Source organism: Pogona vitticeps, chromosome 3 (genome assembly GCF_051106095.1).
Source record: "Pogona vitticeps strain Pit_001003342236 chromosome 3, PviZW2.1, whole genome shotgun sequence".
NCBI classification, from domain to species: Eukaryota; Metazoa; Chordata; class Lepidosauria; order Squamata; family Agamidae; genus Pogona; species Pogona vitticeps.
Genome location: NC_135785.1, coordinates 107558465 through 107570994, shown reverse-complemented (window position 1 = coordinate 107570994; position 12530 = coordinate 107558465). Strand labels below are relative to the sequence as shown.

General features: G+C 42.1%; 1 protein-coding gene across 4 annotated transcripts in view; it reads left to right on the top strand.

Annotated features, from left to right (window-relative positions):
• The first annotated feature begins 376 nt into the window (after positions 1-376).
• LOC110083686 (pulmonary surfactant-associated protein D) overlaps positions 377-12530 on the top strand; it is a 39064-nt gene continuing 26910 nt past the window's right edge. For 2 of the 4 annotated variants that reach the window (XM_078391023.1, XM_020802303.3), the window contains exons 1-3: positions 377-8473; positions 9549-9711; positions 11717-11770. In XM_078391023.1, the coding sequence (XP_078247149.1) occupies positions 9558-9711; positions 11717-11770 (208 nt within the window). In that variant the 5' untranslated portion in view covers positions 377-8473; positions 9549-9557. Of the gene's footprint in view, positions 8474-9548; positions 9712-11033; positions 11188-11716; positions 11771-12530 lie in introns of those variants that run through there. The other 2 variants (XM_078391024.1, XM_078391025.1) reach the window with 2 other exon arrangements.

Sequence of the window (12530 nt, the reverse complement as noted above, 5' to 3'; positions counted from 1 at the left end):
TATTAATTGCAATTATAGCTCTAGGATAAAAACTATTTAGAAAACGTGTGGTCCGAGTCTTAATTGTTCTATATCTTCTGCCAGACGGTAACAGTTCAAAAAAGTTATAAGCAGGATGGGAAGAGTCTCTCAGGATGCTGTGTGACTTCCTCAGACAGCGGGATGTGAAGATGTCATCCAGGGTTGGTAGCTGGAGCCCGATGATATTCTGGGCAATTTTAATGGTTCTCTGTAGAGCTTTTTTGTCCGCTACAGAGCTACTCCCAAACCATGCCAGAATGCCATAAGTTAGGACACTCTCAATGGTGCTACGGTAGACTGCTACTGAAGAAGCCCTCCCTGAATCCCAGTGTATTTGGATAACTACCGGCCAGTCTGAAACATCCCATTCCTGGGCAAGGTACTGGAACATGTGGTCGTTTCTCAGCTCCAGGGATTCCTGGAGGAAGCGGATTATCTAGAGCCATTTCAATCTGGTTTCAGGGCTGGCTATGGGACAGAGACAGCTTTGGCTGCCTTGTTGGATCACCTACGCTGGGAAATGGACATGCAGAGTGTGTCCCTGTTGGTTCTGCTGGACCTCTCAGCAGCTTTTGATACCATTGACCATGGTATCCTCCTGGGCTGTCTCTCTAGGATGGGACTCAGAGGCAGTGTTTTACAGTGGCTCCAGTCCTTTCTGGAGGGGAGAACTCAGAAGGTGGTGCTGGGTGACTCCTGCTCAGTGCCTTAGCCACTGGCCTGTGGCATTCCTCAGGGTTCTGCTTTGTCACCCATGTTTTTTAACATTTATATGAAACTGCTGGAAGAGGTTGTTCAGAATTTTGATGTTTGGTATCACCAGTATGCGGATGACACCCAATTCTATCTCTCCTTTCCACCTAATTCCAGGGAAGCTGTCTTGACTCTAAACCAGTGCTTGGCATCAGTAATGGGCTGGATGAAGACAAACAAACTCAAACTTAATCCATACAAGACAGAGATGCTCCTGATTATTCAGAAGGCAGATAAGGGAATAGGAATACTACCTGTGCTGGATGGGGATACACTTTCCCTGAAAACCCAGGTCCACAGCTTGGGTGTACTCCTGGATTCATCCCTAAGCTTGGATATCCAGGTCTCCGCAGTGGCCAGGGGTGCATTTGCATCAGTTCCTTGAGATGTTGGATCTGGCTACAGTGACACATGCCTTAGTTACATCCTGTATGGATTACTGTAATGTGCTCTATGTGGGGCTGCCTTTGAAGACAGTTTGGAAACATCAGCTGGAGCAAAATTCTGCAGCCAGACTACTGACTGGAGCCAGCTACAGGGAGCATATAACGCACCTGTTACAAAAACTGCACTGGCTACCAGTCCATTTCCGGGCCCAATTCCAAGTGCTGGTCATTACCTATAAAGCCCTATACAGCTTGGGTCCAAGGCTACCTGAAGGACCGTATCTCCCTATAGGCACCTTTTTTTGTGATTAAGATCAGCAGAGGAGACTCTCCTCTTGGTCCCTGGGCTCTGGCTCATTCTCACTTCTTGATTACATTTTTTCCAGTATAAAGAATGTAATAATCCCTTCTCTGAAATCTTGTGCATAGATCATGATTTGTCTCATCAAACTCAGTGGGTCCTATTTCTTTGAAAACATTTTTAGGATTGGCCATTAGGATAAAATAGGATGTCACTGGAGATGGGCATGACTTGCTTTGTGCAGCAGCAGCATCGTTAAGTCATTGCCTTCCCCCACCCCATCCCAGCCAATTTTCCCCACTCACCAGCCAGCGTGCACTGCTCATCTCCTGCTCTTCACATGAATGTTCAGTTGCAGAAGGAGCAGTGCTGCAGGAATCTCTGCCTCGCCTCATCATCTGAGTGGACAGTTACTGGAGGAGACGGAGAAGGGAAGTCCATGATCCTGCTGCAACTGGATGGTTCTGTGAAGAGCAGGAGATGAATCACATGCACCAGCTGGTGAGTGGGGGAGCCGGGTGGGGATGCAGGTGGGGGAAAGGAACACACAGTTCCTGTGGTACCACACTGATGACCTGTAACAACACAGCACAATGTGAGTTGTGCCCATCTCTAGCCACTAACATTTACATAGTTCATCAATCAAGCTGACCTCTAAAGAGATGAGTTAAACTATTAATTCAGGAGAACATGAATGAGAACATTTTGATTTATATTCCTGCATGGAGCAGAGGGTTGGACTTGATGGCCTTATGGGCCCCTTCCAACTTTATGGTTCTAGTGAGTCTATGGTTCTATGTTAATCTATAACAGGGAGAAAACTGGCTGATCTTATGGGGCCTATCTTCAGTCATCCTCAATCTACCAGTTTTCTTGCCACTGGCTATTTCCAGGACTGCAAATTCCAGGTTCAAGGGCACTTCTTCTGTGAAAACCAACAGTAGAGAAGAACAAACAATGCCCCAACAAATCATTGTTAAGGTTTTAATTTTTAAAAAATGCCAGCAGAAACCTAAAACTTGGTTCAACTTCTTGATTGCTGAACCACAGCCAATACATAATTTGGTTTTCTATATGAAATTCCATTCCAGCCAGTACATAACATTTACAGCCTTTACTCAAACTATAACCAATTCCCTATTAGGATAGTTTTCTATTCAGCATTTTGCAGTTCTGCCATGTATGCATTTGATGATTTTGGCCTATTATAATAAATTCTTCCTGACAGAAGAAACCATATATCCACCTTTAATCATTTAATTGTATAATATTTACTTAGCTTATGTACTCATCATATGTCAATGTTTAATCCTGTTTTAGTTTGCTGCATTTAGTCCTTCAATTTTCTTTTTATAAGTATATTCCAAATATATGAGTGCAAACACAATCCAGGAAGAAGCTGTGGCTGAATTCAGTTGGTAACCTCATCTAGAATAGTGGCACTGAATCAATGGGATTCAGAAATATTGGCTCACCATTCATTCAGCAGGTCTCCTATAGCTGGCACTTAGATTTAGATTAGCCATCCTTCAGTCTCAAGAGACGATGGTAACGTGCTCTGAACAGAGGACTTTGAACAGCGTCTAGTGTGGCTGAGGAGGCCAATTCAAAACTGACAATTCCTTCCACACTGAAGACAAATACAATCTGTCCCCTGTACAGCTCCCTGATTTTGCTGATTTCATGACTGCCTCTTTGCCTCGGCCTGCTGGACAAGTGTCTCTTCAAAATCCGAGAGGCCATGATACGCCATCTGTCTCCAGGTTGAATGCTCAGATGTCAAGGTTTCCCATCTGTTGAGGTCCAATCCTAAGGCCTTCAGATCCTGCTTGCAGATATCCTTGTATCACAGCTGTGGTCTCCCTCTGGGGCAATTTCTCTGAACTAATTCTCCATACAGGAGATCTTTTGGAATCCAACCATCAGCCATTCTCATGACATGCATGAGCCAATGTAGATGTCGCTGTTTCGATAATGTATACATGCTAAATATTCTAGCCTGTTCTAGGACTACTCTATTGGAACTTTGTCCTGCCAGGTGATACCAAAAATGTGTCAGAGGCAACGCATATAGAACGTGTTCAGCTTCCTCTCTTTCCATGCACAAAGGGTCCAGGACTCACTTCAGTACAGGAATGTACTCAGGACACAGGCTCTCTAGATCTGGATCTTGGTATATGCCATCAGCTTCTTATTAAGCCATACTCTTTTTGTGAGTCTAGAGAACATGGTAGCTGCTTTGCCAATGTGTTTATTCAGCTTGACATCTAGGGAGAGAGTGTCAGGGATCGTCGGGCCAAGGTACACAAAGTCATGAACAACCTCCAATTCTTGTGTGGAAATGGTAATAGAGGGGAGTGAGTCCATGCCTGGGCAATGACTTGTGTTTTCTTCAGGCTGACTGTTAATCCAAAGTCTTTGTAGGCCTTGCTAAAATGATTCATGAGTTGTTGGAGGTCTTCAGCAGAATAGGCAATAACAGCCGCATCATCGGTGAAGAGGAAGTCCCATATCCATTTCAGGTGGACGTTGGTCTTTGCTCTCAATCTAAAGAGATTAAATAACTTCTGGTAGTAGCTGCCAGATCATTGTAGAATTTGTCTTTTTCTGTTGCGGATGACAGTGTTGGTGCATATGCACTAATGAGGGTGACTGGTCCCGCTGATGAGTGGAGCTGCAGAGGAAGTATTTTTTCACCCCACAGTAGGTGGAACAATGGATCTCAGCAGAGTATTTCTGATCGCAAAGCTAGCACCATATTCCCTGGTCTCATTCAATGGTTTTCTCTGTCAGAAGAATAAGAATTGTTTTTCTTTGACTGATCCCATGTCTGGCAATCTCATCTTTTGCAGGGCAACAATGTCCATCTGCAGCCTACTCAGTTCCATGTCAATGACAGCTGTCTTGCACACATCGTATAATTCCTGCAGGTTGTCAGAAAAGCTAGGGGTCAATGTCCGAAAATTCCAGGTGCCCAATTTTAGGGCAGAAGTTTTCTTATGATTGTTGCATGGTGCAGGGTTAGCAATCTGCTTGTCAGCTTTCACCCTAAAACCCACACAACCCATGAGGTTAACAGATTGTGGTGAGGTAGCACCTTACTGGCTGGGGACTGCCCAGCTTAAGGCAGGCGGTAGCTACCTAGTGCTCACTGGAAGGACAGAGCCTGAAAATGAGGCTCCAATACTTTGACCTTCTGATGAGAGGACTCCCTGGAAAAGACCCTGATGTTGGGAAAGTGTGAAGGCAAGAGGAGAAGGGGACAACAGAGGACGAGATGGTTGGACAGTGTCACTGAATTTGACCCAACATGAATTTGACCCAATTCCGGGAGGCAATGGAAGACAGGCGTGCTCTGGTCAATGGAATTACAAAGAGTCGGACACAACTTAACAACAAGAAGCTACCTAGTGAGGTGCAATGACCTCTCTCACCGTCAGAAATAGCCTCTGGCGTCATGTTCTATACCAATCGAGCAAAGACATATAACCGGTAACTGCTACTTCCCATGTTATTGCAACACTGTATACAATGCAGGTGTATGCTCTCCAGAGCACAAAGCCTGGGTAAAATAATATGGAGGATAGGCTGTTACCCAAGCATCAGATCCCCCCTCTCCACGTCACTGAAATAGTCCAATGGAAAGGCAAGAGCCAATACAACTGGTTCCAGCGACATCACAGGAGTTGTCAGAATGGCACCAACTGCCTCCAGGACTCTGGCTCCGGATTTTGCCTTGAGGTTAACTCCTGAAGCCTTTTCCATCAGTGGATATACCCACAAGGCAGTGGAGGTTTGAAATCAGAGTTTTCCTTCTCCTAGATGGGCTGCCTTCCAAGGCTAACGATCCCCACTTACCCGGGCTACTCCCTAACCAGTCGTTAGCTGGCACTAACAACTTGATTTAGGCCATAATGTTAATTTTATGAATTCTTAAGTAGATGTCTAAGTTTCCAAGGTTGTGAACTTTAACAGAAAACTTGTAACTTATGCAGTTCCTAAATTCTGAAACTGGGACATCTGATTTTGCATTCTTGTACATCCCTCGTCTCCGGAACTATTTGGAAGTAAGTGGGTCAGAAATCCTATTAGATACAACCTTGGTGCCTGAAATGCTTTTCCCTTGCCCCCCCCTCCCCAAAACTTCCATGTGCTTTTACCTACACTGTATGTGATCAGAAACCATGTGGTTGACCTCCCTACCAACTCTGATGCAATTCCAAACAAGTGGCATACCCAGTAGACTCAGCTGTAGAGGTTTCCCAAACATTCTGCACAGGTACAGGAGAGGCCAGTAGTGTGGGTTCAGAAAGACCACAAAGAAAATATGTTTTTTTTTTCCTGGAACATAGGAGCCAGTGAGTATAGGACCTCTAGGACCTGGATCCAAAACCATGCTTGGCTGTGAGTATTCACAGGAGGTTGGCCATGGTAAAACCACTTCTTAAATACCTCATGTACCTTGAAAACCTTTAACAGTGAGGTGTGACTTAACAGCACATAGCACACACATTTTTGTCCCAAGGTTCCACCATCAGTAACATAATATATGAAGTAATTTCAATTTTAAGTTAGTGCATTTAATATGTTGGGGTAAAGTTAAATATAGTTCCAAGAGCAATCTGTATGTGCACTGCCAAAGACAAGAAGCATGTTTCTTTTCAATCGGAGTTGGAAAAGACTGTGTCTTGAGAACCAAGACAGTGTAATAGTTAAGACTGTTGGAGCAGAAATTGGGAGATGCAGGTTATAGCATCCATTGTGCCAGGAAATGCAGTGGGTAACCTGGGCCAGTCACTGCCTCCCAGTCTAACTGACCTCACAGGGCTCTTGTATGTACAATAGGAATATAAATGGTCCTAATAAATAGTAATATTGAATGCTTGGGAACAATTAACAGCAGTCAACTTGGCAACTGTTTCCTCATGTGGATTTCCGTGTTCTATTGTGAGCGCTGACAACTTTTAAAGGAAGCAAAGGGAAATTACACAGGCAATAATTGCTGACACTTTGAGTAAATATAATCAAGAGAAAGGATTACAGTCTTACTTTACAGTGAATGTTCAAATATTTTAGAGGAGGTCAGAAAGAGAAGGTACAACAATTGTTGACTTTCTATGATAAAAACGTTAACATCTTCCAGTTTGCAAAAGTGCCAAGAGTTAAGGGTTAGTGTAGAAAAAAGATGCATATACCTCGAAAACCATATTACAATCACCTGCACAGAGAACCTTAGAAACTTCTAGAGCTTTTACACTTGTCTATTAGGACCTCCCTCCCATTGGGCTTGGCCCCGCCCACAAAGCACAGCATGCCTCAGTTCCTTTTTTGTCACCACTGCAGCAGTATCTCGATTACAGAGCTCTGTTTGTTTCTGAAAGAAATAAAGAAATAAAAATAGTTAAAATCCCTCAGAACTTTCCTCCATTTTCCCCTTCATTTTTCCTTCTTTTTGTGAGAAAAAAGGGGGGTTGGAGAAGAGAGAAAGAGGCAGAGAGAGACGACTCTCTTTTCCTGCCCTTTTTCCTGCCTAGGCCCTCAGCTGTTTTATGGCCTCTACAGGGTTTTTCAGTCAGTGCGAGTATTGCCTGAACAAAATCACTTTATTTGATGGGCATTCTCAGTGCCTCCTCTGTTTAGGTAAGGCTCACCAAACTGACTCCTGTCAGGCCTTACTTGTTGATCAACTTTGCAGAGATCAAACAAAGAGAGAGATAAATGTCACCCTCTATATTCTGAGAAATCTTTTGATCATCCATTGGTATCGTCCCTGAGGATCCTTTCTCCATCCTCGGAGCAGCCTCCAGTCTTTTTTGATACCGATACAGAGAAATCTGATGTCGAAACCAAACTTGATTCATGGCCTAATATTCCTATCCCAGACTCTAATGTTGTAGAAAGTCACCACTCCATCTCTCTCGGAGGACTACACATCTTATGCTCAACTAATCCTCTGTATCACTAAAGTCATGGACATGTGATTTGACAATACATAGCGCATACATTTTTATTTCAAGGTTACACCATCAGTAACATATGAACCGGTTTCTGAAATACTTAGTTGCATATTGTTGTTATTTGCCATCAAGTGACATCCCGTCTATGGCAACCCTAATACGTTTTTGAGGCATGTGAGATGTTCCAGTAGAGCCACTCCCAGTGAGTTTCCATGGCCAACGAGGGGTTTGAATCTAGGTTTCCTCAGTATTAGTCTGACAGTTTCTCCACTACACCACACAGTCTTCCCTGAAGTAAGATAAGGTGATTGACTTCTGAGGGGATGTGTGTGAAACTACATTGTAAGGCTGTGATCCCAACCATACTCACAAAGGAACAAGGCCCATTAAACTCAGTAGGAGTTTCATCCAAGTAAACAAACATAGGATGGAACTATGAAGTGCTCAGCTCTGCTAGAATTCAAAACTGAAAACAACTTTTACAGATGTACACACTGAACCTTCTGTTGAACTTTCCCGAAATCTTCCATCAAATCCAGGACATGTACAGCCAAACTGCACATTATACTAGAACATCACAATATCATTGGTGACTGCATATCAATCCTCTGTGAGTTCCTACTCAATCCAAAAAGTACAGAGAAACTCTGTTTCTACAAAGAGTTAATAATAGGTAATGAACTGTTTGCTTTCACTAGGAAATGAAAAGGTTGATTGCTCTTTGCTTATATTTTCCCACTACTGGACAATAGTTTCTTTGTGTTTTGAACACACATTGTTATTTTATCATCTGTGAACAAGGCAGGAACCCGGACACCAAAACCTCGTTGGGCAACCTTACTGGAAAGCAACCGATTTGCTAATAGGAAGATAGCTTCATGATCATGACCCACAATTTTTCTTGTTAAAATCAGTAAATAACTATAAAATCCTGTCACATAATCCAGTCTATATATGGAGACCTGAATGATTTTTTAAAAAACGACTCATGTGAAACAGTGGAAACCACGAAGCAAATGAACAGACATTTGGACATTTGGGAAGAATCTTAACAGGTATAAATAATATATATATTTCTTTATTTGGAGAAAGAAATAAAGAGGAATAAAATGGATGAATGAATGAATATGATATGTGGAATGATTGTGATTTCTATGGAACCAAAATTCTTTCAAATCAAGAGTAGCTTTTTTGAGTAATCAGAATGCCTGTCATAATGATTGATGTAGAAAAGAAGACAGAAGGCAATTCTGTGTACTATGGAAACATGAGTGGGGATTTCTTGTTTTTATGTGCTCTTTCATCACTCTCCTAGTGCATAATCCTGTGTATACTGTCATGCATATTTAGTAGGTCTAACTGTATTCAGTGGGCATTACATTCCTGTAAAACTTCATAGGATTGCAAATCAGCCCTGGGAGAGTGGTGGCATTTCCCTGATCAATTGATTGTTTGGAAGAGGTATAGAATATGTACATTTTGCTATGGGACTCAATATCCCCCATTCACTCACATTGCAGGAAGCATACCTATGTACTCTAAGACCTCACAGGGAAAATAATTGAATGCATTCTTTATGCTACATAATCTTAGTTTCTTGCTGGACAGCATGTTTTTCTCTTCTCCTTGTGTTCACTCTTATGCAGGCTGCATTCGAAACTATAGCTTAGTGCAAACCACTGAAGAACAATTTAAAACACAAAATATTGCCATCGCCACTGATTAAAGCAACAATACATGCCAGGCATGAGTGACAACTTTTTTCGGTTTAAGTTTCTTTCCTGTACTTCGAAATTTCCTCGTAATTGTCTTATAAAGATCAATAGAAAGAATTTGAGTTTTGAAAAATTCTGACATGAAGAAAAGTGAAACTGACAAATTTGATCTAGGCATGCTTGCCACCACTTCTCTTTCTAGGTGACTTAAACCACTATCCTGATATCCCAATGTTCATGTTTGTTCTGGGTCTATGTCACAATCCCACTATTTCTGTTCATAAAGTCAGGACTTGCCAAAAAAAGATGGGATATAAGTGGGATTTTTCAACAAGCAACATATGTGCAGGAGAAATCTCCCTAGTCTGACAACCTGCCTAGCAGAGGTTTGTTTGTGCTCTTATCTTTTCTCCAGACTCAAACAATGCTCCTACTTCTAGTACTTTCACCATTGTTCCTGGGTGTATCTATGCAGAGAACCACCACTCTGGCTACAAGAGGTGTCCTACGAGGATGGTTTCCAAATGCGTGTACCCTAGTTATATGTGCACCTCCTGAGACAGAAGAAAGAGATCAAGGTATCAACATTTTCAGGAGAAAATTTTCTCTCTATGCACTATAACAGAGATGGCAAGTGCCTGAAATATCTTGGGCCACTCTATTTTTGCATCAGGTTCTAGAGCCAACAGAACATAACTTCCTTGTGGATCAATGATCTATGAGAACATTGGGACCATTTAGGGCTGGAATAGGCAACTTGTGGCCAATCAGCTGTTGTTAGGCAGCAGTTTTCCTAATCTCTCACCATTGGCCCTGCTGGTTAGGTCTGGTGGAAGTGGTTGCCCTAAAATGTCAAACCTGGAGCCACGGGTTGCCCACCCCTGATCTGAACAAAGGGTTTCACAAATATGGAGCACACAGGATTGAATGGTTTGATCTAGGGGATGTGCATCAACTTCAGAAAAAAGGGTACAAATGGGGAAGATTAGGGATACTTCTGCATTCCTGTTCAGATGCAGGGTGGTTCAAGAAGCTTCCAGTCGCCATGGTTTGCCCCTACAAATCACTCACGTTTGCTCAAACATTTGATGGATTAGAAGTCTCAAACTTTGTTGTGGGGGGAGAGGGGGGCTTTGATGCCACTTGCTATAGGAAAAGGAGGAAGCTCAAAAGCAGGAAGTAATTGCAAACTGAAACCTCCAAGAAAGTGGAAATATGGTTGTTGTGGGTTTTTCGGTCTCTTTGGTCATGTTCTGAAGATTGTTCTTCCTAACATTTCGCCAGTCTATGTAGCCAGCATCTTCAGAGGACAGGAGTAGCACTCTGGTGAGCACCGAGTGGAAATATCTTCTGGCCAATCTAATTACTGTGCCCCTGGGGAATACTCCAACCCAGTAAAGCAGGCATTCTGCATCTGGGAATGACAAAGGGAGGGTGCTGCATTGATTTATAGACTGGATGAATTCTTGAATACACACACAGAGAGAGAGAGAGAGAGAGAGAGAGAGAGAGAGAGAGAGACCTTTTTTTTAAAGATAGCTATGCTGTATCTTGATTACACTTAAGACTGAGTTTGTATGTATGTGTGAATGTCAGATGAATGACCAACTCTCTTTTGTGAGATGTGATTGGCAAGGTCAAAGTAGTGCTAGGGACTATTGTTTCTGTCCGTCATTTTCTATATTCTTTTATTTTCCTAATGCCTGATGCTGGCTGAGGAGGGTGAATTCATGGAATGGTAAAATGTGGGCAAGGAGTAGAGGGCATGGCTTCCTGGGTCTGGCATGGAAGGAGGTGTGGCAGTTGATAGGAGCATTGCCTACACACTGGAGATCACATTTTATTTTAATAGCAGCTATTTATGTACTTCTCTTTGATTGGTACTTTAATGAATTATTTTGATTAGAAAGTATCTTTGATTTGACTCTCTCACTTAGACTGACTTCATTCACCTGCTGGCCCCTTCCTTCCTATCTTTCTGCCAACAGCTGAAGACCTATTTTTTTACACAGGTTTTTAACAATCATGATTGAATCTCTAAATGCCTTCTTAGGGTAAAAACAGTTTTTAATGTTTTCTTGCTTTTAATGGTTTGATTGTATTTTAATTAGCACACAGCTTAATTGGTTTTTTAAAAAATATTTAAGTTAGTATGTTTTTAATTCTATTCTTTTTAATATTGTGAGCCACCTTAGGTCTCCTTATTGGGGGAAAGGAAGCCTATAAGTAAAAGAAAAGAAAAGAAAAGAAAGAAAGCCACTTTTCCAAGAAGTGTATGACCCTGGCTCCTTACATAGGCAAGACATAAGATTTCTTTTTAAAGAAGTGGCAACAGACTATAGTCAAAGGAAAGCATGGCATCCGGTCTCAACTAGTAGAGTTGAAACTGCAGACAAACTTGTCGGACAAGGTGCCAAAGATCTCTTAACTACAATTCCCAGAAAAAGTCAACGATGACGAGAACAATCATTTCATGAAAGAGTTTGAAGTATTCTTGAGTAAGACACCTCAAGTGGCAACTGGGGTATGAAGACACTTTGCTTCTTTGCCGTGTCTGTTCACTAACATGCACTACCATTACAGGATTACCAGCAGTTCAAGAACTACAGGGAGTGAAGGAGGACATTAATAATTCAGGTATGTATGTTATTACTGTTAACACTCCTAGGCATTGCACAAAAATTCAAGTAGCACAGGTGCCGCCACTGCTGTACAGTCTAAAGAAAAGCACCTGCCATGTTTTTCGTGCTCTGCAAACCTTCAAGATCTAAATGATAACTATATGCATATTTATTCTAGGTGTGTGTGTTTTTTCAGTATACCAAGTGCTCTGTAATATTTTGCTCACTTATTTTTGGAACAGCTCCTTGAGGTAGGCGAGGATGTGAGTTGGTGATCTGTAAAACAATGTTCCCTGATGAGCTTCACGGATATAAAGGGAGTTGAACCCATGCCCAATTCCAGCTGCCACTTACTATCCATTGCATTTTTTTCTTAAATATTTATATGGTTAAAGCAAAGAATCACTAGAATTGTCAAATCAAAGCACTGGTACAGATGTTTAAAATTAGTAAAGTTCAGCAGTAATAAATAGATGGGAAGAAAGCAGTATTTTGCTCGATCTAACCCCGTTAAATATAAGATTTTGAAAACAAGTCTCTAACTAAAAACAATACATTAAAGGAAAATTACGTATGGCTGCTGTTCAAAGACCCCTACCCACAAGAGGTCTACCGATTTCCACTTCCCATTACAGTTTCAGTGCCTCTTAATCTGCCAGACTTGATGGGAAAGAGTCTATTGGAGGACCTAAGAGGCACTTCGCAGGAGCAACCTCTGCTGTGGGTGGGCGGAGAGGCTGACACTGAAGTGGTTGGTGCTGGTTGGTATCACCCTA